Genomic DNA, 24,685 nt, shown 5'->3' on the forward strand with positions numbered 1-24,685 from the left:
TCCCGGGCGCCTGGCGCATGCGCCACTCCACTCCGGAAGTGAGTCCGAGGAGGGCGCGTCACCATAGCGACCGAGGCCTCTTGTGCAGCTCTCGGCTGCCGCGCCACCTGAGCCTCTTTGGGTTCATTTCCTCCTTCTGCCCCGGGGAGACTTCACCACCTCGCCAATATCGGGCCCTTGTGACGTTGAGCCGAGCTAGCAGGAGTCAGGGCTGGGTGGGCATGGGGCGCGACCCCCGACGAGCGGCTGGTGGGATGGGTCTGTGGACGTCCAAGCTGCCCCAGAAGGGCAGGGCCCTGAGACCCCAGGAGAAGGGTAACGTCGCGGGGGTGGCTGGCTCGCCGGGGGCAGGAAGGAGGCTGTGAGGGGCATGAGGGAGGTGCAGGTGCCGCACACCCCAAGTCCAGTGTGCACACATCCCCCTCCCCCCCACCCATCACAGGAACACAACTGCACATGCGCAAGGATCAGCCGTGCTTCGATCCACTCTGGGCACAACGCGGTCAATGTGTCCGACGAGCGCCCCGGCCTCCTGGAGATGACAGTGTAGTGAGGGAGACAGTCTCAGAAATCGGCATCTACGGGCAGGAGGGAACAGGGCTGTCACAGGGAAAGAGGAACCGGCTCCGAGGGCTGGAGGAAGAGGGGAGGTTTAAGCTGGGCCCTGTGGGGTTGCCTAGGGATTCACTAAACAGAGGGGGAGGGAAGCAAGGCACCCAACATTGCATTATAAAGGGCTGCACGCCATGGTCATGCCTGGTAGCTGCCACGTTCATGTACTCATCACCCACGCCAGCACATCAGAAACTGTGCCCCGTAGTAGAGGCACGAGGGCCAGCAAGACAGAAATCCTCCTTGCCCTCCTGGAGTACAGAGGCGGGCAGGGAAGACAGACAAGAACAAGTGAACAGGCAGAATCATTGCTGTTCATGGCTGCTGCTGTGGAAGACGTGGGGCTCTGGGTTGGAATGATGGGGCGGGAGGCTCTTAGAGAAAGCAGGATGGCTGGGCTGTGACCTGAAAGCCGTGGAGGGGGGAATTACCAGGCAGGGGGAGCAGCAAGAGAGGGTTGAGTTTGACAAGTTCAAGGGACAGAAGGGGCCACTGGGGCTGGACCAAAGCGGAGGAAGAGGAGGGTGGTGTGGGACGGTCTGGAGGATGGGCGAGCCTGCGCCCGCTCTGAGCCTGTTTCTTTAACTGGGAAGTGGGCTGGTAGAGTCATTGAGATTCTTCAAGGAGATCCTGTGTGCAGAGGGCCTGGCCTGCTCGGGTTCGTATCTGCTTCACAGTGACCCACAGCAGCACTGACGGCATGCCTTGTCTAGATATACCATTGGGGGCTATGGACCCCCAGATGCCATCCTGGGGCAAAAGCGGATATGTCAGGAGACCCAAGTCCAGTGTCACTCACCCAGGGACACACATTTGGTGGTGGACCCAGTCACATCGGTGCATGCTGGCCCCTGCAGGCGCCAAACCCTCTCTCCACCTCTTCCCCGCTCCCCCCACCCAGACATCCTCAGGTCCCCCCTGATCATCTTCATGATGGGCGGCCCGGCTTGTGGCAAAGGGACACAGTGCAAGAACATGGCAACCAAATATGGCCTCTGCCATGTGGGGCTGGGCCAGCTGCTGCGGCAGGAGGCCCAACGCAGTACCCGGCGGGGCCAGAAGATCCATGACATCATGCTGCAGGGGCTCCTGGTGCCTACGGTGAGAGCTCACAGGCTCCGGGGGGCAGAGGGAAGAAGAAGGGGCACATAAGAAGGAGTTTCCCTGGAAGCCCTGTAGAAGCAGATAGGCCCAGAAGGCCATGGCTCCTGGCCTGGCCACTGCCTTGGTGCCCTGGGTCTCCATGTCCTCAGCTGTAAAAAGGGGGGGCCAGCTGGACCCACAGCAGGAGTCTGTAGCCAGAGTTGGCTGACGTCATTCCTATCAAGCTCGTAGCAAAGTGCCCAAGACTTCACAAGCACTGGGGAAAGTTTGCTAGTACTCATTCCTCTCGTGACCTTGGGCATCTGTATCACCAGCCCCTTCTGTACCTGTTTCCTCACCTGTAAAATGAAGGTCACCCCCGTCCCTACCTGTAAGATGGCAGCAATAAGTAAACGAAGCCTCACAAAGTTGGGCACACGGTAGCTGTTGGCCCAGTAGATGGGCTTCGTGCGTCAGAGTGGCCCCAGGGCACCAGGGAGGACCCGGAACCCTGGCCCCGGACAGGGCAGGTACCTGAAGTCCAGACCAGGGACGAGAACTTGACAATGTGGCTGTGTAGGTGAGGGAAACTGGGGCACTGAATCCGCCACCTCTTTCCTTCCCAGGGCATCATCCTAGACATGATCAGCAACGCCATGTTATCTCACCCGGAGAGCCGGGGCTTCCTCATCAATGGCTTCCCGCGGGAGCTGAGGCAGGCCAAGGAGTTCGAGCGCATTGTGAGTGACCCCGGGCTGTGTGAGTGTGTGGTGAGGTGTGAAACTACGCCTCCCTCCCCACCTGGGACGGAGTCCAGGCGGGGTGGGCCTCGGGAACGGAGGAGATGGCGAGGGGGTAAGGGCGTTTTATATGGTCAAGGGACAGCTGGGAGATTGCTGGAAGCTTCTAGAACCTGGGTGGATAGCTGGTGAGCTGGCCAGGACAAAGTCATATTAATACCTTTTTTTTTTTTTTAAGATTTTATTTATTTATTTGACAGACAGAGATCACAAGTAGGCAGAGAGGCAGGCAGAGGGAGAGGGAGAAGCAAGCTCCCCACCGAGCAGAGAGCCCGATGAGGGTCTCGATCCCAGGACCCTGGGATCATGATCTGAGCCGAAGGCAGAGGCTTTAACCCTCTGAGGGACCCAGGCGCCCCAAAGTTAATATCTTTCTGTACATAAATGATGGGCAAATGAGTGGCATGTGGGTTTAGCCTCATGTCTGGGCCATGAGGATGAAGCATGGTTGAATAATTCATCTATATATGTAACCACCTGTCTCCAGGTAGCGTGAGAACAGGCTGTGTCCTTAGGTGTTCACGAGACAGACTCAGTCCCTGCTCTTAGGATGCCAACAGATGGGCAGTGACCAATGCGTGACTGGCTGAACAAAACAGAGACATTTCTGGCAGCGGTAAACACAGTGAAAAGCGAGAGACAGAATAACATCCTAGAGGGCCACAGGGGGCTGTTTGGGTTGGCTTCCTTGAAGCGAGGACATGGGACAGCTGAGCTGTGCCAGCAGGAGGCAGCGGGCACTGGCAAGCCGGGCTACCTCTCTCCAGGCTCCCCCTGCACGCCCGCGGTCTGACTTCAGGATAAGGCCCCTCCACACACCTCAGCAGCCACACATGCCAACAGGAGTGTCTGGAAACGGCTGAGCGGGGATGAGAGAAACTGTGGCAGGTTGTCAGCCTCCAGGCTTTTCTGGAACTTGCTGGATTGGGTCGAAATGCTTTCAAAGACGTCTCCTGGGGCTGGAAGAGGTGGGGCCCTGCCCTTTGGCCGCACCTGCTTGGGAGCAATTCGAAATGACTTGCAGGGCAAATATTGGGCTCCCTCTCCCGGTCTGGGCACTCTGAGGGCAAAGGCCAGGCTTGTGAGTCTCTCTGTCCCCATCAGCCCTGGGCCAGCACCCGGCCCCTGGTAGGCCCCGGCCCTCCAGGCCAGCTCAGCGAATGCCACAAGGCCTGGGGACAGAAGCTGCGCACTCCTGACCCTCGGGCCCCACGTGGCCCCCTGATGGGTTCGGTTTGCACTCTACAGGTTTTCAAGACTTTTTCCCTGAAGTAGTGGCCAACCTTCGAGACTTAGGAGATGCTGCCTCAGAACTCCTGCTTCCCTTGAAAATCTCCCTGCTTGGCAGGCATAGGCCCTGCGCGTCCCCATGGCAACAGCAGTGTGAACGCATCCTGAGCTTTGTCCTGGGCCCCGCACTATTCTTGACACTACGCGGAGGAGCTCTGATCTTTTGGAACATTCCAGAAAAACGTCTCTTGCACCATTAGCGTCCTGCTTTTTTACAGAGGGATCGGGCGACTCGTGCAGGGTCGTGCAATTCAGGTGGTGGGCGCCGGCCTTCCTCGGGCCCCGGCAGCTGGTTCTGAGGCCTAGATTTTTCACCACATCAGCGCGGGACCCTTCTGTGCCTCGTGTTGGGCTCCCCCTTCCTCCGGTGGAGGGTTGCCTCTCTGTCATGGAGGCCGAGCGCCACCTGCCACGTAGGATTGTGCTTGTGCTGTGCTTCTGTGCTAAGAGGAACAGAACATGTACTTTTCCTCTTGTGCCCATGTGGCTGCCAGATGTGAAAAAAAAAAGGCAATATATTGGGGTCTGTGTTAGGAGAGTGCATTTTCTTTGTGGGGAATTTTCTAGATCTCTGAGAGCTGCCCTGCCCCTTCAGCCTTTGTGGACCCTGTGGGCCCCTGCCTTAGGTCTGAGCCAGGTGTCCCCGGAGGCACCCAGCTCGGCCCTTCATGCCCCCACCCCGCTGGGCTGCAGCTCTGTCTTGGGGCGGTCTCTGATGCTGATGTGGGTTTGGAGCCAGTGAGACTGGCCCTCAGGTCCCACTTGGTCACTTGCTCCACCTCCGACTCAGCCTCCCAAGCCTCAGGGTCCTCATTGGTGAATGTGGACAGACGTGCTACCGGCGTCTCCCCACATCGGGGACACGGGGAAGGCTGATTCCTGAGACAGTTTCTGGTCTGTTTCCAAGATTGCTTCGGTCCCCTGTGCACCTGTCTGAGAGCACCGCTAAAGGGGACCGAGGTCCCAGGGTGGGTGGCCTATGTCGAATAAGCACGTGGGGACTCCCCACCGGGAAGCACTCGGCTCAAGCTGGGGCGAGGGAGACCAGATGACCCCCTGCAGCTCCAAGGAGTATCGTCAACGTTGGATGTGGTTGGAGCATCCGTGGCCAGTCACCCTGAAACGCCCAGACACGGGAGGTCTGTTTCTCTGGGTGCGTGTTTCTCCCCAAAGTGCCACCTGCAGGAAGACTCCCCTGTTCAGAGGATTTTTAAGTAATTGTGTATTTGTTAAAACTTTTTGTTAATCAGAACCTTGCGGGAAATGGCCCTGCGCCCTTCACCTCCGTTCCCTACAGGGGGTGACGTCCTATTCCGTGGCCGTCCGGCACGGTCACCAGGCTGTCAGGGTCACTGTGTAATTGATGTTAGTTCTCCCGGAGCAAGTGAAGCTCTCTTTTTCCATTTCCCGAAGTGTCTCTCATTGCTCCCCTCCCCGCCTGGCAAAATGTAGAAAAAAGGAATTGGGTGAAGTCCGTGTCTTAAGGAACAGCGCTGACCGTGACGTAGAGACTTGTCTGTGGACGTTGACCCCACGAGGCCTCGTGCTCAGAAGCACCCAAGAGAAATGAAGGCGCCCGCGTCCTGTTCACCATCCTCGCCAGGAAGAGGAGGGGCTTATGCACGCGTGTGCGCAAGGCTTCCAATTTTGGGTGTCTCTCTGGTGCCAGGTTTCAATCACGCACACAATGGGAACGATCTAAAGGATCACCCTGTCCCCAATCAAACCATCATCCAGGGTTGGCCACGCTGGCTTTATCTGCGCGAAAACGCCCTGTCATCGGCGCGGTGGCGGGGGGGGGGGGGGGGGGGGGGGGGGGGGGGGGCTCAGTGGGTTCAGCGTCTGCCTTCGGCTCAGATCATGATCCCAGAGTCCTGGGATCGAGCCCCACATCGGGCTCTCTGCTCAGCAAGGAGCCTGCTTCCTCCTCTCTCTCTCTCTGCCTGCCTCTGCCTACTTGTGATCTCTGTCTGTCAAATAAATAAATAAAATCTTAAAAAGAGAAAAAAAAAACCCTGCACACAAAAGAAGTCTTGTTGCGGTTGCCGACTGTGCGTTTAAAGCAGCTTCCAGGTCCCGTTCTGGGGTCTCCCTCCCCGCGACACTCCCGACATGGTTAACAATCTTGCCTCGAGACCGTCCGGTGTCCAGGCCACCTCTCGGTTTTCCCAGTGCCTGAAGAACGTCTCTTTGGCTTCCCTCCGGTTAGATTTGCAAAGAAAACGAGGGTCACGCCTCACTCGTTGTCTCCTAACCCAAGCCAGGTGGTCAGCCCCGCTCGCATCCCTTTGACTCACTGGAGGGCCTGGGTCGCGCTCGGGCTTGCCCAGGGGCTTCCTGCCTCGCGGAGTTCCCGAGTCGTCTCTCCATGCTTCGCAGGCGCTGCACTCGCGACGACGTTCACTGCCGCCGCTCGGATGCAGGTTCAGTACGTTGTGCGTGTGTGTGTGTGTGTGTGCGTGTGTGTTAACCCTTGAATATTTCAGTATACATTTTCCAAACACTTCCCCTTATCCTGCGCGGGTTAGTATCTGTCCTGTCCTCAAATGATCTTCAGATTTGCGTGAACATCTTCAAAATCTTTGTCTTCTGACGTCTGGCTCTAACGAGGACTGAGATAAGGCCAACCCCGCCGCAGGTCACTAGGGCCTGGCGCTCCCTGTCACCCGCGGGCGCTCCTCCCAACCCCGCTGCTACTGCTTTCCTGGCCCTCGTGTTTACCGAAGAAGCCGCGTCTCCGGGTCTCTCTATCTCGCACAGCCTGGTTGTCGCTGATTGCGAAGGGTTGTGGACCACGTTCCTCTCTCTGCTAGATTTCCTATAACTCGATAGGATGTTTGATAAATCAATGTTCCCGCATTGATGAACGGGCATTCTTCCCTAAAGAAGAAATCTCTGTCCTCATCGAGGGCTGTTGGATTCTCCGGAAACACGGTTGTTGTTTTTTTTTTGTTTTTTGTTTTTTGTTTTTAAGATTTCATTTATTTATTTGACAGGCAGAGATCACAAGTAGGCAGAGAGACAGGCAGAGAGAGAGGAGGAAGCAGGCTCCCTGCTGAGCAGAGAGCCCGATGCGGGGCTCCATCCCAGGACCCTGGGATCATGACCTGAGCCGAAGGCAGACGCTTTAACCCAATGAGCCACCCAGGCGCCCCTGGAAACACGGTTTCTACCAGACAGGTGGGAGAGAAGCTTAATCCCTTCCAACGACGTTGGTCATTTTTGCCTTCGTTTGTTTTGTTCTCTTTCATCACTAGGAACTCACGGGTCTTTTGTCGCTGCCCTCGAGCGGGCTGTCACATCGGTGGCCGGGGGCACCCTTTCCCGCTGACACACGTGGCCTCTAACACAGCCACCTTCCCCTCCCATCCCCACCCCTGCCCTCTCGATTTCTGGCCGACTTCCCGCCCCCACCTTTCTCACTTCCTGCTGAATCCCAGAACTGGCTGTGCCTCAAAGGAGCCCTCTTTCACAGTGGCCCCCAGTTGCCACTGAGTTGTCATCGTTTCCAGGCCTTTCCAGGGGACAGAGTTGGAAAGCACAAACTTGTGGAAAAAGTAAAAAAAAAAAAAAAAGTAGAAAAAAAATAACAAGTTCATACTGATGTTTCTAGTTCACACCATGACCGAGCCTCCTTCTTTTTCCCTAAAACCACGAACGCGGTCATTTGCATGATTCCGTCATTTGTAGGAGCGTTTCCAAGGAATATACCCATATTAACGACTAAGAACAAAACGAGGGAAGTTTAAGATTTCCCGGCAGCTCCGATTTTCCTTATACAATTCCTCCCTGTGGACGTACACTAAAAACACCGAGCGGCCCCAAATAATCATTTTCTCTGCATAGTTATGATGACGATAACACCCAGTTGGGTACATTTGTTTCAGTTTGGTTTGGGATATTTAGGGATTGCTTTGTTAAATTTAACTTTTAAATTTGCATATTACTTAATGATTCCAAAGTCAGCGCCACAGAAAAAGGTGTGCGGGAGAAAGCTTGTTTCCAGCCATTCCTGTCTGTCCCCAACCCCCCAGAGGCAATCATTTTCATTAGTTTTGGGTTTGTCCTTCTGGTGTTTCATTGTGCAAATATAAAGGAAGTAAGTGTGTGTGTGTGTGTGTGTGTGTGTGTGTGTGTGTGTGTGAGAGAGAGAGAGAGATCCTCCTCACACAAAATCTAGCATTCTGTATATACTTGTCTTCATTTTTTTTTTCTTTTTAACTTTACAGTATATCCTGCAGGGGCGCCTGGGTGGCTCAGTGGGTTAAGCCTCTGCCTTTGGCTCAGGTCATGATCTCAGGGTCGTGGGATCGAGCCCCGCATTGGGCTCTCTGCTCAGCAGGGAGCCTGCTTCCCCCACACCTGCCTGCTGCTCTCCTAATTGTGATCTCTCTCTCTCTCCGTCAAATAAATAAATAAAATTAAAAAAAAATTAACAGTGTATCCTACAGCTCTCCTGTTGGCATCAAAGACTTCCCGGTTCCCTTTCTGGTCCATGGTGTGACACTGCCATTGTCTAACTAGCTGTTCCCCCAGAGACATAAACTGTCAAACAACATATTATTGGTAGACCATAAGCTGTTGGCAGTCTTGTGTCACTACAAGTAATGCCACACAAAGTGACCTGTGCGTGGCATGTTGTATTTTTTAATATCTTTATGATAGGTCCTTTGGAGTGGGTGTGTCAGATGAAAGAGAAACATGTGGGTCATCCTGCTAGCTCCCACCATGGTCTTTGTTTTGCATTGCCACCAACACACCCACACCAGCAGAGGATGCTGCCACACTTCTGAATGTTTGTCACTCTGCTTGGGTGTGAAATGGTGTTTTGGGGTTGTTTGAAATGGGCCTTTCTTTTAGTATGGGTGAGGTCGAACATCTTCCCCAAAGCTTAAGGGCCATTTTTATTTCTTCTGTGCGCTTTTTATATTTAGATTTATTTTTTTTTCCTTAAAGATTGTTGGTCTCTTCTTGATTTCTAGGAACTCTTTACATATTAGGGCTATTAGCACTTTGCGGTATGGTTTGCAAATCTTTCCCCCACCGCTTTGTCAGTTATCTATTGAGTTTGCTTTATGGTGTCTTTTTATCATGCAAAAGCTTTAGTTTTTAATCAAATTTATCATATTTTGTTATTTCTTCTAAATTTTAAGATCACCCCTCCCCAAATGCTAGGCTTATAAGGGACTCTACTCATGGTTTATTTAGTACTTGTTTGACCTTTCTTACATGGATATCTCTGATCCATTTGGGACGTATCCTAGTTTTTGGAATGAGCTAAGAGTTCAATTTAACCTTTTTCCAATCAGGATCCAGTTGTTCCAGAATCATCCAGTTGAAAGGTTGTCCTTTCCCCCATTTATTTGGGATACCACCCACACCATGTAACAACTTTCCATATTCACTTGGGTCAATTTCTGGATGTTACTCTGTTCCGGGGTCTGTCTGTCCCCCTGTGCCCTGCTGTTTTAGTTATGGCAAATTTATTAGGTTTTAATATCTGTTAGGGTTCAATATTGCCTCTCCCACCCCTACCAGCCACTGGTTTTCTTTGCCTAGGTTCTCCTGGGCATCCCCGCTTGTTTTTGTATACAAATGTTAGAGTCGACCAATTCAACTAAAAAATATGTTATCATGTTGAAATTACAAGCTGATTTAGGAACTCTTATCTTTATGATGTGGTCTTCCTCTCCAGGCACATTTATATCTTTCTTTTGTTCAAGTCTCCTTTGGGTTATTCAGGGGTCACCTTATCCAAGTTTTCCTTAAAGATCGTCCTTAAGACTTGGCCTATTTTTGGAAAAGTTTTGCCTGAGCTTGTTACTTTTCATTTTGTTGCTGTTCTCAACGGGGCCTTCTTTTCTAACTGGTGGTTTCTGTATACATGTAGGCTGCTCACCTCTGTCAGTTAATGCAATATCCTTTTATTTTTAGCAAATATTTTATCAAATTCTCTGAAGTCCATACAGGTTTATCTATTGATTTTCTTGTGTTTTCCAGAAATGGAATCACATTACCTGCAAACACACATAGTTCTACCTCCCTTCTTTCAAACCCAGGTTTCTCAAAGTGATTTCTTTTATCTCATTGCTTTAGCTGATCTTCTCATACCCTACTAAGTCATAGGAGCAGGAGTGGGCAATTTTGTCTTGTTTCCAACTTCAGCGGGAAAGCAAATTTCCATTAAGATTCTGGTGAAGATATTTATCAATTCCTAACCTCTTTTTAAAAAGAAAATGTTTAAAGATTTATTCATTTATTTATTTGACAGAGAATACAAGTAGGCAGAAAGGCAGGCAGAGAGAGAGGACGAAGCAGGCTCCCTGCTGAGCAGAGAGCCTGAAGCAGGGCTCGATCCCAGGACCCAGGGATCATGACCTGAGCCGAAGGCAGAGGCTTAACCACTGCGCCACCCAGGTGTCCCAATTCCTAACCTCTTTGAAAATCAGGAATGCATGCTCGATTTTGTTAAGTGCCCTTTCTGTGTTTATGAGGATGATCATATGCCTTTTCCCTCAGAGGTTAATACAACAAATTGTATCGAACCATCCTTGCTTTCCTGGAATGAATCCCACTTGGCTATAATTTTTTTTTTTTTTTTTTAAATGCATCACTGAAGTCTATCTTAGAAGGAAGTTCTGGAGGAACTCGTAGGAGGTAGAGCTCACAGTGGACAGCCATGGAGATCTAGAAAGGTCTCCCTGAGAATAGTCCGGGAGGGCAGAGCAGTGGGATGGGTAGTTGTGAGTTGGGGACTTTTGTATCTTACCCAGTGGAAATATCCGGACTGCTTAAATCCATCTTAGAAGGAATTTTTCAATCCACATACCCATCAGCCTAGAACTAAGTTAGGGTACATCCATACAGTAGAGTACCGTAACAACCGGGGCTTCCTCCTAGCCGATATGGAACCATCTCCAGTTATACTGAGTGAAGTCGAAGACAAATCAGTATCTTCACCACTTGTATTAAAAAGGAGAAAAAAGACATCGGAACCCATTTGCCTTTATAGTATATGCCTAAATTAGGGGCGCCGGGGTGGCTCAGTCGATTAAGTTGGCTGCCTTCAACTCAGGTCGTGATCTCAGGGTTCTGGGCTTGAGCCCCACGTTGGGCTCCCTGCTCAGTGGAGTTGGCTTCTCCCTCTCCCTCTGCCTGCCACTCTGCCTACTTGTGCTCTCTGTCAAATAAATAAAGCCAGTCTTAAACATAAAATAAAATAAATAAAACAAAACAAAATAAAATAGGAGGTAACTCCAGGAAGGAGTTGCTTCCAGGGAGGGTGAAACGGGTGGCTGGGGATGGTGAGGGTGTCTTCACTCTTCCCTGTGTTATTTCTGAGCTCTGCCAAGGTCCTCTTATCTCAAAAAAATAAACATGTATGGGGCACCTGGGTGGCTCAGTGGGTTAAGCCTCTGCCTTAGGCTCAGGTCACAATCTCAGGGTCCTGGGATGGAGCCCCGCATCAGGCTCTCTGCTCGGTGGGGAGCCTGCTTCTCCCTCTCTGCCTGCCTCTCCGCCTACTTGTGATCTCTGTCTGTCAAATAAATAAAATCTTTAAAAACAAAAAACATGTAAACAGCAACTCGGAGGTAAAAAATCAGATGAACCCGTGGGGGGCTGCACAATTCTGGACTCCTGATTTCAGGGTCGGGGTTCCGGGAGCCACTGCATCTCGCCTCTTTCTCACCCAGTCCCCTTTGTGGGTGCGTAGGTGGGCCGGGCCCCAGACGTCGTCATCGTGTTGGACTGCTCCATGGAAACAATGGTCCGGAGAGCGCTGCGCCGGGGCCGCCTAGAGCACCGGGCGGATGACTGTGAGCCGGCCATCCGCCAGCGCCTGGAGACGTACTACACGCTGTGTGAGCCGGTCTTGACCTTCTATCAGCAGAAGAACCTGCTCTGTAATGTAGGTCCTCCCCGCTGCCACTCACTTCCCCACGAGCCAACTCCGCAGGGGACCAAGACAGGGGGTCATGCCATGGGCCACAGCCTGGACCTCTCTGGGCCGGTTTCCCCACTGCGTACACTGGCAAGTTCGGGAAATTCCACTTCTTCCATCGGGCAGTCGGGGCAACAGGCCGTATGGGCACAGCCAGGACATTTAAGGTCGGAACAGAATGACGGTCTCCAAAACTGCAACATTAACTACATTTTAGAATGTATCCGCACAACGTAAGCTTAGGACAACCGGTTAACCACAGCCAAGTCCAACTGTATACCTCGCCCAGGGGGGAAGCGGGGCTCTCTTAATTCTTCTAGTGACCCATCTTTCAAGACATTAAACTTTGCCGATGTCCCCATCTCCCGCTGAAGGCAGGAGTGCGAAAGGAGGGCGTCCTGTGGAACCGGCTTTGGCCAATGAAGTTGGGGTGGGAGGGTGAGGGCCCGGCCGGGCAGCAACTTCCCTCCGGCCTCCCACCCTGCTCCGAGGACCAGTCCCTCCGGCCGGCTGTCAGTGACATGTCACACCGCGCTGCGGCCTTCCTGACCCGTTCACCTGTTCCCTTACTCGCGTGGCCCAGGAACCGCAGCTCCCGGTTTTTTGCTGGCACTTTAAATAAAGAGACCTGCTGACCTGCTTCCCCAGAACTGACCCTTTGCCCCACCCCCTCTAGATCTTGGCAGAAGCAGCTCCATAGAACATTTTTGCCAAGTGCTGCTCGGTCGTTGAAAGCCTGCAGTGACGGAGGGGCTGGGGGCTCTGCCTTCTTCCCCATCCCAGAACCCACACAGGGCTCCGAAGGGTGCAGCGCCACTAAGGTACAGTATTTGGCGACGGCAGGCCGGGCTGTACTGTGAACTCGCTTCCCACAAGACCCCTGACCGACAGCCCGTTCCTGGGCCGTGGCACCCACAGGGGTGAGCTACAAGTGGTCGTGGGCTCCTGCCTGGCGCTGCCCTTCAAGTCTGTGGGCCCAGGATTCTGAAGGCGAAAACTGATCTGTGTTAGTGTTCAACGACGAGCCCAAAAGGCACATTCCAACTATATACTGGGCCTCAAGATGACTGGCCCTGAGCCGGAGAGCTCAGAAGGCCCCTCAGTTCACTCTCCCATCTTCTGTCCTCACCCTTTGGAGGCCACAGGCTCCCACCAAGCATTGGAACTGGTGCTAAGAGGCCTGGTTTCCACCTTGGGGCCCGGCGACAGACTAGGCCCCAGCCAGGTGCAGATCAAGGCCAGCATGGCTCCCAGGAGGCGTGCACAGCCCCAGGGGGGCTGCGGGGACAGGCTGCATCCATGGAAACACCTGTCCCCAGAGATTCTCCTGGGTGTCTTGCTCCCCATGCTCCCAGAGGGGAGAATGGAATGAGAGAAGGCTCCACTGGGGCTCAACCTGCTAGTCCCCTCTCGGCCAGGCAACACCAGAAGAGCAGTCTTTGGGGGGTGCCCAGACCCCACTCTTATTGGCCAACCCGTTCCTCTTCAACTTGTTTCCTCTACAAACACAACTGCGGCCAGCACGCAGTTTTTAGACAAAAAGCACTTTATTTAACAAAAAAAAAAAAGGGGGGGGGGGGGGGGAGATAGGGAAGAACGAAGCGCCTGAAAAAAAAAAACTATTTTTTCTTATAATTCTTTTTCTTTAAAAAAAAAAAAAAAAGAAAAAAAAGGAAAGAAAAAACACAACACAAAGCTTGTAATTTCCAATCACCATTATCAGGCTTTTACAACATCTATAAAGAACAAACAAACATCTGCTTCAAAACTCTACAGGGGGCAGGGGAGAGAGGAGGGAAGGGGGGGGGGGAGAGAGAGAGAGAGAGAGAGACGGCACCCAGCAGACAAGGGGAGGTTTTGTTATCATTTATTTGTGAAGTTAAAAACGAGCGATAAAAAGTAAAAACTGCCATACAATTTTTTGTTTTGTTCTCAATTTGTTTTCAGTTTCAATGTCCTCCTGAACAGTTGAAACCCAAGACCAGTCCCGGGATGGGGGGCGGGAGGGGCTGCAGGGGAGCCGAGCGAGGCAGGGGGAGGAGGAGAGAGGAGCAGAGGCCGAGGAGGGGCTCGACTGGGGGAGGGGAGGGGCCTGCGACAGCAACACCTGGTCCAAGGAATGTTCCAACTCTAACTAAAAAAAAGAAATAGCAAGAGTGACTTTTTTTCCTTTTTAAAAGTTTATTTTAAAAACATGAAGAGGGCCAAGGGCAGAAGGAAGAAAATGAATTGCCTTCCCCTGAAAGAGGCAGTTTCAGGAAGGGATAGAGATTTATATATATATATATATAATTTTATAGGTTTTGTTTGCTTTTTGTGTTTTTTATATTTAAAAATTTTTTTTTTTTTTTTTTGGCAGAGATTTAATTCTATCTTCTATGGCTGGCTCAACATGAAGGATCCCAATTTTGAAAGAAAAAAAGCATGAGACACACAGAATAAGCGAGAGAGTGAGAGCCCAGCATCGCCCAAGGCCATGACCAACAAGCCACTCACAAGGGCTCCCCCCACACCCCTCACGGCAGCCATCGCTCTCTCGCCAAACAAACGAGGAAAAAAAAAAAAAAACAAGAAAGCCCCCAAACAGAACAAAATGGAAAAAAAAAAAAAAATTAAAGATTTTCACAGATGAAGAAGTTCACATTCATTCGAGTCACTGAGCCTGCGGAGAGGGAAGAGATAGGAATCGGTCACTCCGGGGAGGGCCGGGGGGCGGGGGACGAGGGGGCGGTGGCCAGGAGGGGCCAGGAAGCCCCGCTCCTCAGCCTGTGGTGAGCTCAGGCTGGAACCATGTGTTTGCAACTGTCTAGTCAAGTGCTCCGGGGACTCGGCTGAAGTCAGACCGGCTCCTTGATGGAGGAGGAGGAGAGAGAGTGACAGGAGGACCAGGAGGCGAGAAGCGGGGCCGCAGAGGCGGAGCAGGGGGAGGGAGAGAAGCGCGCTCAGGGTCTGGGAGGGAGGAGGGGTGCCCTCTGTCTTCAGGAAGGCAGGTGCTCTGGCGCATCACAACATGACAATCTCAGAGATCACGGTGTCCCCACAACACCCCTGTGAGGTAGGTTGGAAGGTGGCGACGATCGTCATGCCCACTTCACAGACAAAACCGGGACACAGAGGCAGGCGCGAGAGCAGAGGAGGCGGAGCCCAGGCGGGGCGGGAGGGGCCCTGGGGCCGGTCCCCTCGGCAAGCTCCCCGAGTCCCACCAGAGCCAGGGCTGACCCACGCTGGGGCCGCCTGCAACACAGTCACTTGGACACAAGGGGAAGATCGTGGGGTTAAAAATAAAAGAATGCAAAGAACAAAACCCAAAAAAGTAATGCAGAGAGGGGAAAACACATCCGTTTTCTTCCCGAGTGGCCAGATTTTGAGTGAGCGAGTTAGCAGCCAGGATGGCGACCAACGTCTGTGCTGCTGGCCTGCCCCCCACCCCCAGGACTACCCACCAGTTCAACAGTTCGACCTTGTATCTGTCTCGCGCTTCCCCCAGCATCGCAACAGCGTGACACAGGAACAAGCGGGCCGGCGCAGGGAGGCCTCTTCGTTTAACCTCTGGACCCAGCGCACACGTCCCCCGCTCGCGGGGACTCCCGGAGACCTCTGGCCACACGGCCCCCGCTGCAGGCATCAAGGACACACCCCGCAGGGGAAGGGATTTCCGGCGCTACCCACTAAGGCAGGATGGACGGTGGCCGGGGGTTGGAAGGAGAAAGGAGGAGGAGGAGGGTGGCAATTCCCACTTGCCTGCTGCTGTCCCTGCTGTGTGGGCGGAGGCTGGGGGCCGCCGGGACCTGGGGTCTGTCCGTAGTAAGCGGCCTGCTGTCTGTAATATTCGGCCCAGGCGGCACTGTAGTCTGGCTGGGAGCCCGGGGGCGCTCCCGGACCCCCTCCGGTGGCCACTTGAGCTGCGGGCAAGCGGAGTCCCGGTGAGGAGTGCGGCCGGGGGCTGGAGGGCCGGGCCCTGCCCCTGCCCTGCCGCCCCAGCAGCTCACCCTGCTTCTTGTAGTACTCCTCCCAGGCCTTCGTGTAGTCCTGCTGCGGCGGCGCTCCGGGCTGCTGCGGCTGCTGGCCTGCAGGAGAATGCCTCGAGAACTCAGAGCGTGGCACGGGGACGCGGCGGCCCCCCGCCAGCCTCGGGCTTGCTCGAGCCCCCCCGCGCTGGCCCGCGCACTCACCGATCTTTTTGTAATACTCTTCCCAGGCCTTAGTGTAGTCTGACTGGCCGGCGGGTGGGGGCTGAGGGGGCTCGCCCTGGGCAGGAGGGGCCGCGGGGGCCGGTGCAGGGCCGGGCACAGGGCCTGGGGGCTGCTGGTAGTAGTGTGAGTAGTAGGCGGCCCAGGCGGCGTTGGGGTCTGCCGCGGCTGCAGCTTTATCTGTAGGAGGGCAGCGGGCTGAAGCGCAGGACCGGAAGCGAGCCCCGCCCTCCGCGCCTCACCCCGGCCAGGTCCTGCCCCTCCCCGGGCAGCCGCACTTACTCGGGTCATGAGGAGCAGGTGGTTGCCACTGGGGGTAGGTATTGCCCCAGCCCTGGGGTGGGTACTGGTGAGGAGGGGGACCCCCCGCGCTGTAGGACAAGAAAGACAGGACAAGTGAGCTGGGGCCACTCCTCCGCGGGGGCAAGGGTGCCTGGCAGGAAGGAGACCCAGGCTGAGCCCACTGTGTACACTCAGTCACGGGCCCCTCGCCCAAGGAAACGGGAGATGAACAATGCCAAGAACACAAACGCTGTTGCCGTGAAGATGTCCAAGTCCCCCAAATTCAACATACACGGGTCTGCCTGTTAGGCGGCAGACGAGGCTCAACATCTGCGACATCTTTCAAAAATGGCATCTATGCGGGCTCCTGGGTGGCTCAGTCATTAAGCATCTGCCTTCAGCTCTGGTCAGGATCCCAGGGTCCTGGGGTCGAGCCCCGCATCGGGCTCCCAGAATTCTCCCTCTCCCACTCCCCATGCTTGAGTTCCCTCTCTCGCTATCAAATAACATATAAAATCTTAAAAAACAATAATGACAAAAATGGCATCTATAAATGCGGGACGCTATGCCGGATCACATCTTGGACAGGTGACATCAAAACTTCTTTTTGGTGGCGAATGAAAATGGGGTCCGCTGCGCTTCCTGCCAGCACAGCACCCCCGTGTCCCAAATCCCAGGAAGCTGAGAATTACTCACTGTGGGGGAGCCCCAGGTGGCCCCTGATTGAAAGGCCCAGGGTTGAAGGGCCCCATGGGGCCTGCAGGGCCTGGTCCCCCTGGGCCTGGTCCAACTGGGCAGAGGGGACCCTGGAGGAAGGAGAAGCGAAGTCAGCTGGGCGGGAAGGGGACTGGAGATGGGTCCGGGCCCCAAGAGCCCCTCCCTGAGCCCACCTCAATCTTCTCCTCAATGAGCTGCTTGGCGTGGTCAATCTGCTGGGGTGAGCCCCGGATGATGAACAACTTGAAGTTGGGGTCCCCGTTGGGCGGCAGCTGCCGGGAGATCTCCACGAAGGCGCCCGTCTGCTGGTTTATGGCTTTCACGTTCTCCCCGCCTGTGGGGGGCCACAGGCAGTGAAGAGAAGGCAGAGCAGGGAAGGGGGCGCAGAGACCGAGCGCCGACGGCCGACTCACCTCTGCCGATGACCAGCCCACACTTGTGAGTGGGGATGGAGAAGGTCATCTCTCCGCCAGGAGGGCCCCAGTTGCCTTGGCCCCTTCCTCGTCCCCGGCCCCCTGGGGGCATGCCGGGACCCCCTGGTGGGCCGGGGGGACCACTCTGCAAGACAGGAGACAGGCAATGAGCGCAGAAACTTAGCCCGGCGCCTGGACTTCCCCTGCAGGGCCGCGCACGTTACCTCCGACCTCACCGGTCGTCGGCAGCACAGCCCATCGGCATCACAGCCTGACGCCACCTACCCTGAGGCTCTGGAGGAGATCGTTGATGATCCGCGCCGCGTGCTCGCACCGGTCTGGGGGCCCCATTATGTGAGCGATCTTCTCAGGACCTGTCCCGTCGTCTGAAGCCAGCATCCAGAGAACAGGGAGACGGATTTTACAGAAAAGCACAACACCAAACCCCCATAACACCGCCTCTGCGAGGCAGACACCGTGCCAAGCCAGGTGTCAGAAATATCTCAGGCTCCAAGTGCCGCTCATCTCACGCCATGGACTGAGGCGCGGGGGGAGAAATGCAGTGGGGCCGGGTTTCCAGAGAAGAAAACCGACCAACTAGGGCAGGGCGGCAGCTGAGGCTTCTTCCGGCACACGGCACCCCCAGAACAGATGCGTTTTATGAAACTGAGAACGGTAATAGACCTCAGAAAAGCAACAGAGAAGTCCTTCCTCCCCATGGGCCTGCCACTTGGGAGACTCTCGCGGAGGCTTGGCAGTAGCCCAGAGTTGGGACAGAGTGATCTGATCCAACCCCGACTGCCCTGTCGGGACGGGCCACTCGGTGGGGAAGAGGAAATGGGGAGATGTGATGAAGGGAGAACATTCCATGTGGACTTAGAAAGCCTGCCCCTCGCGATCTCTCCCACAAAGGAGGGACACAGAGCACGTGCTGCTGGCTGGGAGCGACGAGGCACTGCAGAGGCTCGGCGGGCTCCTTGGTGCCAGGCCCTCTGCAGCGGAGCCTCAGAGCGATCCCGAGGACTGAACCAGAAGACACGGCCACCCCCCACTCTCCACTCGGCTTATCTTTGCAGCCAGGCCCCTGACCTTGCTTGAACTGTATCCGCACGCCAGCATCGTTCTGGATCTTCTTGATCATTTCTCCACTCCGGCCGATGACCACCCCGACCGAGTGCCTGGGGACCGGCACCTGAGGAGAGAGGGCGCAGAAGGGCCAGCTAAGTCTCGTCCCTGCAGCTCTGGTGCCCTCTGCCCACCAGAACCGAGTCACACCCACCCCGTGGCCCTCCGCCACTCCGGGAGGCCTGCACTCACATCAATGCCCCCGCCAATCCGGGATCCGTACTCGTTCCGGTCCCCAAAGCCGCCCTGGTCGCGCTCCCGGAGGATGTCCATCACCATCTCACAGGCTTGCTGCAAACACACAGGGCAGGGTGTGCACAGGGCAAGCCTCCCATGATCCAAGGGCTCAGGGACCAAAGCTGAGCCCACCGCAGAGCCCTGCTAAGCTCCTGACCTGCCATCCTGAGAGGGAGGGATGGCCAGCCACCCCCGTTCTCCAGGTAAGAAACTGAACGATCCACGTTTAGGCCTCCTGCTCACGTCCAACCCTGTCCAACTCAGTATGAGAGTGAGAGCCCAGGGCTGACTTCAAGAGGACGCACTTGAAAATCTCTCCCCCTTCACTCAAATCTCCAGCCCTACCTGTCACTCCCTTCTGCAACAGCCCGTCCCCTCCCGGGGTTCTCACCTGCACTTTGTAAGGGTCCCCGATGATGCGGAGAGGCTTGTCCACATTCGTGTTCTGGGAGCCGTCTTGAATTAAAATCATCTTCACTCCCGCTCGCTCCTTTACAACCAATGCGGACAGTCAGTGCCAAGCCTTCAAATGACTTTGTGGGGCTAGTGCACGCAGGGGGCAGGCGTGACCACACAGGGTAAGAGGCTCTGGCAAAGCAGTCGGTGGGGCGTGCACACACAGGCGCAGGAGGAGCTTCTGTCCTCCACCCCACCCCTCACCTGCAGCTGCTTAATTGTCTCCCCGCCTTTGCCAATGACCAGGCCGGCCTTGCCCGCGGGGATCATGATCTCCTGCACGGTGCCGTTCTGGCCCCCATTGGCATTGTCGTGGAACTGTCCTGGGGGCCCCCCACGACCCCGAGACACAATGTCATCCAGCATCATCTTTGCTTTCCTGAGAAGGGAAGAGCGGGGTTCAGACACCGAAAGAGCACCGGCCTGACAGTCCCGTCCGGCTCAAAGGGGAGGAGGGGACCCCACACGTGGGTCTGACAGATGACGAGGAAGAGGGTCTGTCCCCGGGGCTGGAGCCATTCAGGTGGTTCTCTCAGCTCTTCAAAGTCGGGGGGCAATCAAACCATCAGTACAGGCCCTTGGCAAGGGCAAGGGTTGAGGGGCTGGGCGGAGTCACCCCCAACTTTCCAGAGGATGGAGAGAGCTTCTGCTTGCTCCCCTCGTCACAGGGGATGACGGGCCCTGTCAAGGGACTTACTGGACAGATTCTGGGGCTCCTGTCAAGGACACGCTGCGCTCAGGTAGGCCGCCGCTGTCTGCAGAGGAGAGAGAGGGTCAGTGCCGCCCGGGGCCACGGAGACTAGAGAAAGGCTTTCCTCCGAGACGGGGAAACTTGCGCAGCAAACAACGGCTGCTTCTGCCCGCGGCAGCCTGACCACGTGATGCCGCGTCACACTCCCGCGAGCTGCTCCATGCAAGACCACAGCTGGGAAGCCTGACGTCCAGTCACGGTGCCGGACCACTTAGGGGAAAAGGATGAGGCAGAGGGCGATGCTAACCCTGGGCCACTCCTGCCACCGTGTCTACAAACCCCGCTGCGGTGGAGCCGGTCCTCTGGAACCCCTGCCAGCCGGGCCGCCAGACTGGGATCCAAACCCAGGCCAGCCTCAGAGCCATTCCTTCCAGTGCATCTCCCAGCCTCATACATGCCCACTGGTTTCCTGCCGGGTGTTCACTTCAGATGGTGACTTAACTAACATTTTAGAGCAAGATCTAGAACAAAACTTCCTCTATTCAATCTCCCATCTCCCACCTCAGCCTTCCCCAACTACAAAGCGAAAGGGAGAAAAGTTGCAGCTATGCTACAGGGCGCGGTGCTGCACTGGCCAAGACCTTGCCCTGCGCCGGGCATAGAGAAAGTGCCCAGTAAATACAAACCTCTCGCCTCTGTCCAGTCGGACGATTATGAACGTACTAGGAGACCAGCCCAGCCCCACACCCAGCCCCGCACCCGTTCTGACCACGTCAGGCTCCCGTACCTGGAGAGATCTGGACTTTGCAGCCTGAGTCCTGCTGGATTTTGTTGATCTGTTCGCCTCCTCTGCCGATGACTAGGTGGGGAAAAGGGGAAATGCAGAGGTGGACGAGGGCACCCCCGCACTCAAAACACTGTGTGGCAGGGCTTCCTGGCCCTCCTGAGAGCCCCACCTGCCCCCCACCCAGAGAGAACAGGTGAGAGCCGAGGACAGTAGACCTCTTCACACCAGATGCTCCTGAGCCAGCAGGGGCTCCCAGGACACATCCCTGAGAGGCAGAGAAAACGGGCACCCCGCAGCGACCCACACTCACTCAGTCCCACCATGCCGTCTGGGACCCTGTACTCTTCTGTCATTGAAGTCCTGCAAGAACAGACAATAAAAGTCAGTCTCGAGTGAGAAGCAGTAGACAGATGAGGGTCTCCAGGAGAAAAGGCCCCTCAAAGCCTAAGCCCCTGACCTGTGGGGCCCTTGGCCTACTGGCCTCTGCCCATGCTTCCCACCACATCTGGACCAAGACCCCACAGGCCTAAGCAGAGTGTGACAAGAGCTCCCTCTCCCCACAGCAAGCCCCTCAACTCTCGAGGCCTCAGATTCCCCATTCAGGCCACAAGAGGCTTGGTCGGGGTCAACGTGGCCCCTGAACCATTTCTGCTCCCACCAACTCGGAGCAAGAGCAAACGCTTGGACGCGGCTACGGAATTCCTATAATCATTTCAGATCTCTTGACTTTAAAAAAAAAAAAAAAAGTTTGTATCTTTTCCACCTCAGCTCCCTAACAAGCCAATTTCACTGCAATTCATAGAAGCAAAAAAAAGAAACAATGTGGTCCTTTACAAAGACTTCTACATCAGGTCCACTGAGTCATGGGGGGTGGGTGGCAAAAAGGTAGGAAAGAACCCCGAGCCCCACCGGTTCTTGGGATCAAGCATTTGCGAAGGCAGACAAGAAACCCAGGGCCGGCCCCTAGCCCTTCTAGAAAGATGGCTGTCGACTGCGAAGTTCCCACCACAGCGCAGGCAACAGGGTGCAGACCGCCCCTTCCTGGGCCCTGCACACAGGCAAGCACAGGAGCAAAGGCAGCTCTTCTGCCTCCTGGGCTTCTCTGTGACCAAGCGAGTAGCGGGGACAAGGTCTGAAACGGTGCAGCCCCCAGACAGCTCTCCCCCAACTTAGCAAGAAAAGCCAGAGACAGCTGACAGACAAGAGAGCAAGTGTTCTCCAAATCACAACTTACCTGGGGGGAGGATGGATGGGTCCAAGTTGAGAACTGATGGCTGCAGAGAGAAAATTCAAAGCAAAGATTGGCTTGGCTCCTCTCTGGGACCCTGAACACCCCTGGCCCCCACATAGTCCCGTAGGCACAAGGAGTGGCTGGCACTTAGTACGGTGCTTCTGGACCTCCCTGAGCGCTTGAGTGTGACAAACCCACCGCCCATCTGACCGGCTCTGCCTCCATCTCCAGGGGGCTCTGGGATCCCTAAAGTTCATGGACTCCAGATGCTAAGCACCTAGAGCCTCTATTAAGAACGGTGCCACCTGCTCAGAGCTTCTAGCTCCCAAATTCTAAAAACCTCTTAAGACCCTGAAGCTGCCCTCTGCCTGCATCATCCAATGGACTTACAGTCTCCCTGGGAAGCCAGTTTCTTGCTCTCCGGTTGGTCTGTGAAAGAGAGAGAATGTCAGATGCTGCACCCACCCACCCACAGCTGCCTCTAATCTAATGCTGGTGCCACGCGGCCTGGCAAACAGCCCCCCTCCCCCACCCCCAATATCAGAGCCAAGACAGGAGAGTAGCACGGACCAACTTCGGAGAGGGGGGCAGACATCCATCAGTCCCACCACCAGCACCGAACAGTAAAAAAGTCCTTTATGACAGGAGCAATGATGGCAGCATTCGAGTCTGGGGTCAGGGTCAGGGAGGGCCCAGGTGTAAGGCCCGTTGCGGCTGATCCCCACAATGATGGTACTGGCCACCGTGGGCAGCGCCGCACGCCCTGGGCCAGCCAAACTGCACTTACATGGGGCCTTGACCCAACTGCGAGCATTTCCCAGGCCGACCAGAAGGGGAGGACCGATCTTGAGAACTTACAACTTGGACCTAGTCACAATCAATCTGCTCCTCTCAGCCACCTGATACCCCAGGATGGCAGCCCAAACAAAGAGAAGGAACAAAGCTGGGACTGCTGGGCTTTGAAAAAACCAAATGGCAGTGAGCTTCCCCCTGACGCTGGACCATGTTCAAACAAAGACCTTCACTCTACCCCCAGGCCTTCTTCCCAGCAAGCAGTTACCTCCATCTTCTAACTGCCTCTTTTGGCCCCCAAACCCAAAATCAGGAGTGCTGTTGTTCACTGTGGTAGCAGCGTCGCCTCCAATTTTGGCTGCGATCTAGAAACAAAATCGTAAGCACAGAAGGTTACCACCACAACCAATCCTCCCTGGTGTTCAGATCAACTTCTCAGAACCTACTCGAGGGCCTCGGCATTCAAGAGTCATCCAGGAATTTCAAATCCCATTCTAGATGGGATCTGCGCTTCCGTTGGTTTGCAGATGGACCCCAATCCACACTGATCCGCTCTCAGGAGGGTCCCTGGGTTGCCTCCACGAAGGAGGCAGAAACAGTGACTGTAGCCCGGCTCTTCTGGGATGGTGAAGAGCACAACTTTCCTTTCTTGAAAGCTTGACATTTGTTGGACAAATTTTGGGAAAATTTTTTGCTTAAAGGCATCCAAAACCTTCACTCCACCAAAACAAAAGACCCTTTCTGAGAACACAGGTTACATATCAGACACGTGAGGGGCAACTTCAGATAACCCCAATCCCACAAACTTAAAACCAGAGTCCATTTGTGGGTCTATTACAAGTTTTTCCAAAGGCACACAAACCGTGAACTAAGGATCCATCTTTCCACCTCCCTCAACTTTCCCTGTTTTAACGCCTGGAGCCAGAGCCCCTGAGATAAGACTTACTCCCACCCCAGCCAACAGCATCCACTCGCCTCATTACAACTGCTTCTCTGTCAAGGCAGTTTGGTGGGCACCTGGATGAAGGGCAGTTGAGAACCCTACCCTGCTCCATAGGTGAGGAAGCCACAGACCACACTGGGCGGGAACCGGGTGTTCACCTAACGGGACCTTCCACTCTGCCCTGGAGGCACTGGAACAACCCCAGAAAAGCACTCAATAGCAAAGGCACTCAGCCGGCCCCCAGCCCATCAGCTTCCTGAGAGGGCAGCAAACTTCTCCCATTCTACAGGCCCCCTGCTCTCCGGGACGTGGGGAGGCTGCAAAGGGAGCCGAGGAGGTCAGTCCCACCGGCAGGTGACACCTCCGTGTTACCATCATGCCTCAGAACACGTTGGTGGGACCCTCCCCGCTTTCCCAAAGACACGGACCAGGCTTTCCAGCCACCGGAAGCATCAAAAAGAGCCAGCCCCTGTGCCCACCCTCCTCATTTCCCCTAAGTGCTCGGCCACTCTGGCAGCAAGGGTCCCCCGGTGCAGGCTCCAGAGGAAGGGCTGTTTTCCTCCCACAATTCCTCCGTCCCGAGAAGCGGGCAAACAGGGTCGGGGGCAAACAGCTCTCTGCCCTGATGGCGAGGTGAGGGCAAAGCAAGACCCTCCCCCCCCCCCCCGGGGAAGAGGGACACTTTGCTTCCTAGAGAGCGGAGCACGCCCTCGGGTGTCCTAAAGGGGGGGGTTCCCCAAAGTCAGTCCCAGCCCTCCGGGGCCACTAAACATCCAGGGGCCGTTCATGGCGACCCCCCGGACACCCCTTTCCCCTGCAGGGGTTCACCCGCGGGGGGCCCACTGGAGACATCCTGGGCGGCCCAGGCCCCCGCCTACAGCCCCACGTGACCCCACGGCGGCCTCAGGCCCCCCCCCCGCGACCCCGCGCGCGCGCGCGCGTGACCCCGCCCCCTCCCCCGCCCGCGCGCGCCCCTCAGGCCCGCGGCCTCCTCCCCTGGCGGGCCCGCTGCACGGCGTCGGCGAAAGCGTCCTTGCGGATCCCCGGGCCTCCCCCTCCGGGCGGCTGGGAGGGACCCCCGGCCGACCCCCCGC

The 24,685-nt window shown here is 55.5% G+C and overlaps 2 protein-coding genes across 2 annotated transcripts in view; one reads left to right on the forward strand and one right to left on the reverse strand.

Moving 5' to 3' along the window:
• The first annotated feature begins 50 nt into the window (after nucleotides 1–50).
• Nucleotides 51–12,715, forward strand: LOC132009593 (adenylate kinase isoenzyme 1-like). Its single transcript, XM_059387633.1, has 5 exons — nucleotides 51–315; nucleotides 1,514–1,713; nucleotides 2,322–2,435; nucleotides 11,500–11,960; nucleotides 12,646–12,715. The coding sequence occupies exons 1-5, from the start codon at nucleotides 222–224 to the stop codon at nucleotides 12,713–12,715; spliced, it is 939 nt and encodes a 312-aa protein (XP_059243616.1). The 5' UTR covers nucleotides 51–221.
• An 863-nt stretch (nucleotides 12,716–13,578) lies between these two features.
• KHSRP (KH-type splicing regulatory protein) overlaps nucleotides 13,579–24,685 on the reverse strand; it is an 11,692-nt gene continuing 585 nt past the window's right edge. The window contains exons 2-20 of the mRNA XM_059388801.1: nucleotides 24,588–24,685; nucleotides 22,917–23,013; nucleotides 22,247–22,285; nucleotides 21,860–21,899; nucleotides 20,936–20,985; nucleotides 20,626–20,697; nucleotides 19,845–19,902; nucleotides 19,352–19,526; nucleotides 19,083–19,181; nucleotides 18,647–18,745; nucleotides 18,419–18,521; nucleotides 17,615–17,715; nucleotides 17,330–17,474; nucleotides 17,090–17,250; nucleotides 16,896–17,005; nucleotides 16,200–16,288; nucleotides 15,900–16,097; nucleotides 15,717–15,794; nucleotides 13,579–15,629 (exon numbers count right to left, since the gene is read on the reverse strand). Coding sequence (XP_059244784.1) covers nucleotides 15,352–15,629; nucleotides 15,717–15,794; nucleotides 15,900–16,097; nucleotides 16,200–16,288; nucleotides 16,896–17,005; nucleotides 17,090–17,250; nucleotides 17,330–17,474; nucleotides 17,615–17,715; nucleotides 18,419–18,521; nucleotides 18,647–18,745; nucleotides 19,083–19,181; nucleotides 19,352–19,526; nucleotides 19,845–19,902; nucleotides 20,626–20,697; nucleotides 20,936–20,985; nucleotides 21,860–21,899; nucleotides 22,247–22,285; nucleotides 22,917–23,013; nucleotides 24,588–24,685 — 2,090 coding nt within the window. The 3' untranslated portion in view covers nucleotides 13,579–15,351. The remainder of the gene's footprint in view (nucleotides 15,630–15,716; nucleotides 15,795–15,899; nucleotides 16,098–16,199; nucleotides 16,289–16,895; nucleotides 17,006–17,089; nucleotides 17,251–17,329; nucleotides 17,475–17,614; nucleotides 17,716–18,418; nucleotides 18,522–18,646; nucleotides 18,746–19,082; nucleotides 19,182–19,351; nucleotides 19,527–19,844; nucleotides 19,903–20,625; nucleotides 20,698–20,935; nucleotides 20,986–21,859; nucleotides 21,900–22,246; nucleotides 22,286–22,916; nucleotides 23,014–24,587) is intronic.

This window comes from Mustela nigripes, chromosome 2 (genome assembly GCF_022355385.1).
Source record: "Mustela nigripes isolate SB6536 chromosome 2, MUSNIG.SB6536, whole genome shotgun sequence".
NCBI classification, from domain to species: domain Eukaryota; kingdom Metazoa; phylum Chordata; class Mammalia; order Carnivora; family Mustelidae; genus Mustela; species Mustela nigripes.

What these genes read in the sequence shown, in the direction of transcription:
- LOC132009593 (XM_059387633.1), top strand. Translation starts at nt 222, where the DNA reads ATGGGGCGCGACCCCCGACGAGCGGCTGGTGGGATGGGTCTGTGGACG. An exon ending in CCAAGGAGTTCGAGCGCATT is followed by an intron (nt 2,436 to 11,499) that starts GTGAGTGACCCC and finishes GTGGGTGCGTAG; the next exon opens with GTGGGCCGGGCCCCAGACGT. An exon ending in TTAGAATGTATCCGCACAAC is followed by an intron (nt 11,961 to 12,645) that starts GTAAGCTTAGGA and finishes TGGCACCCACAG; the next exon opens with GGGTGAGCTACAAGTGGTCG.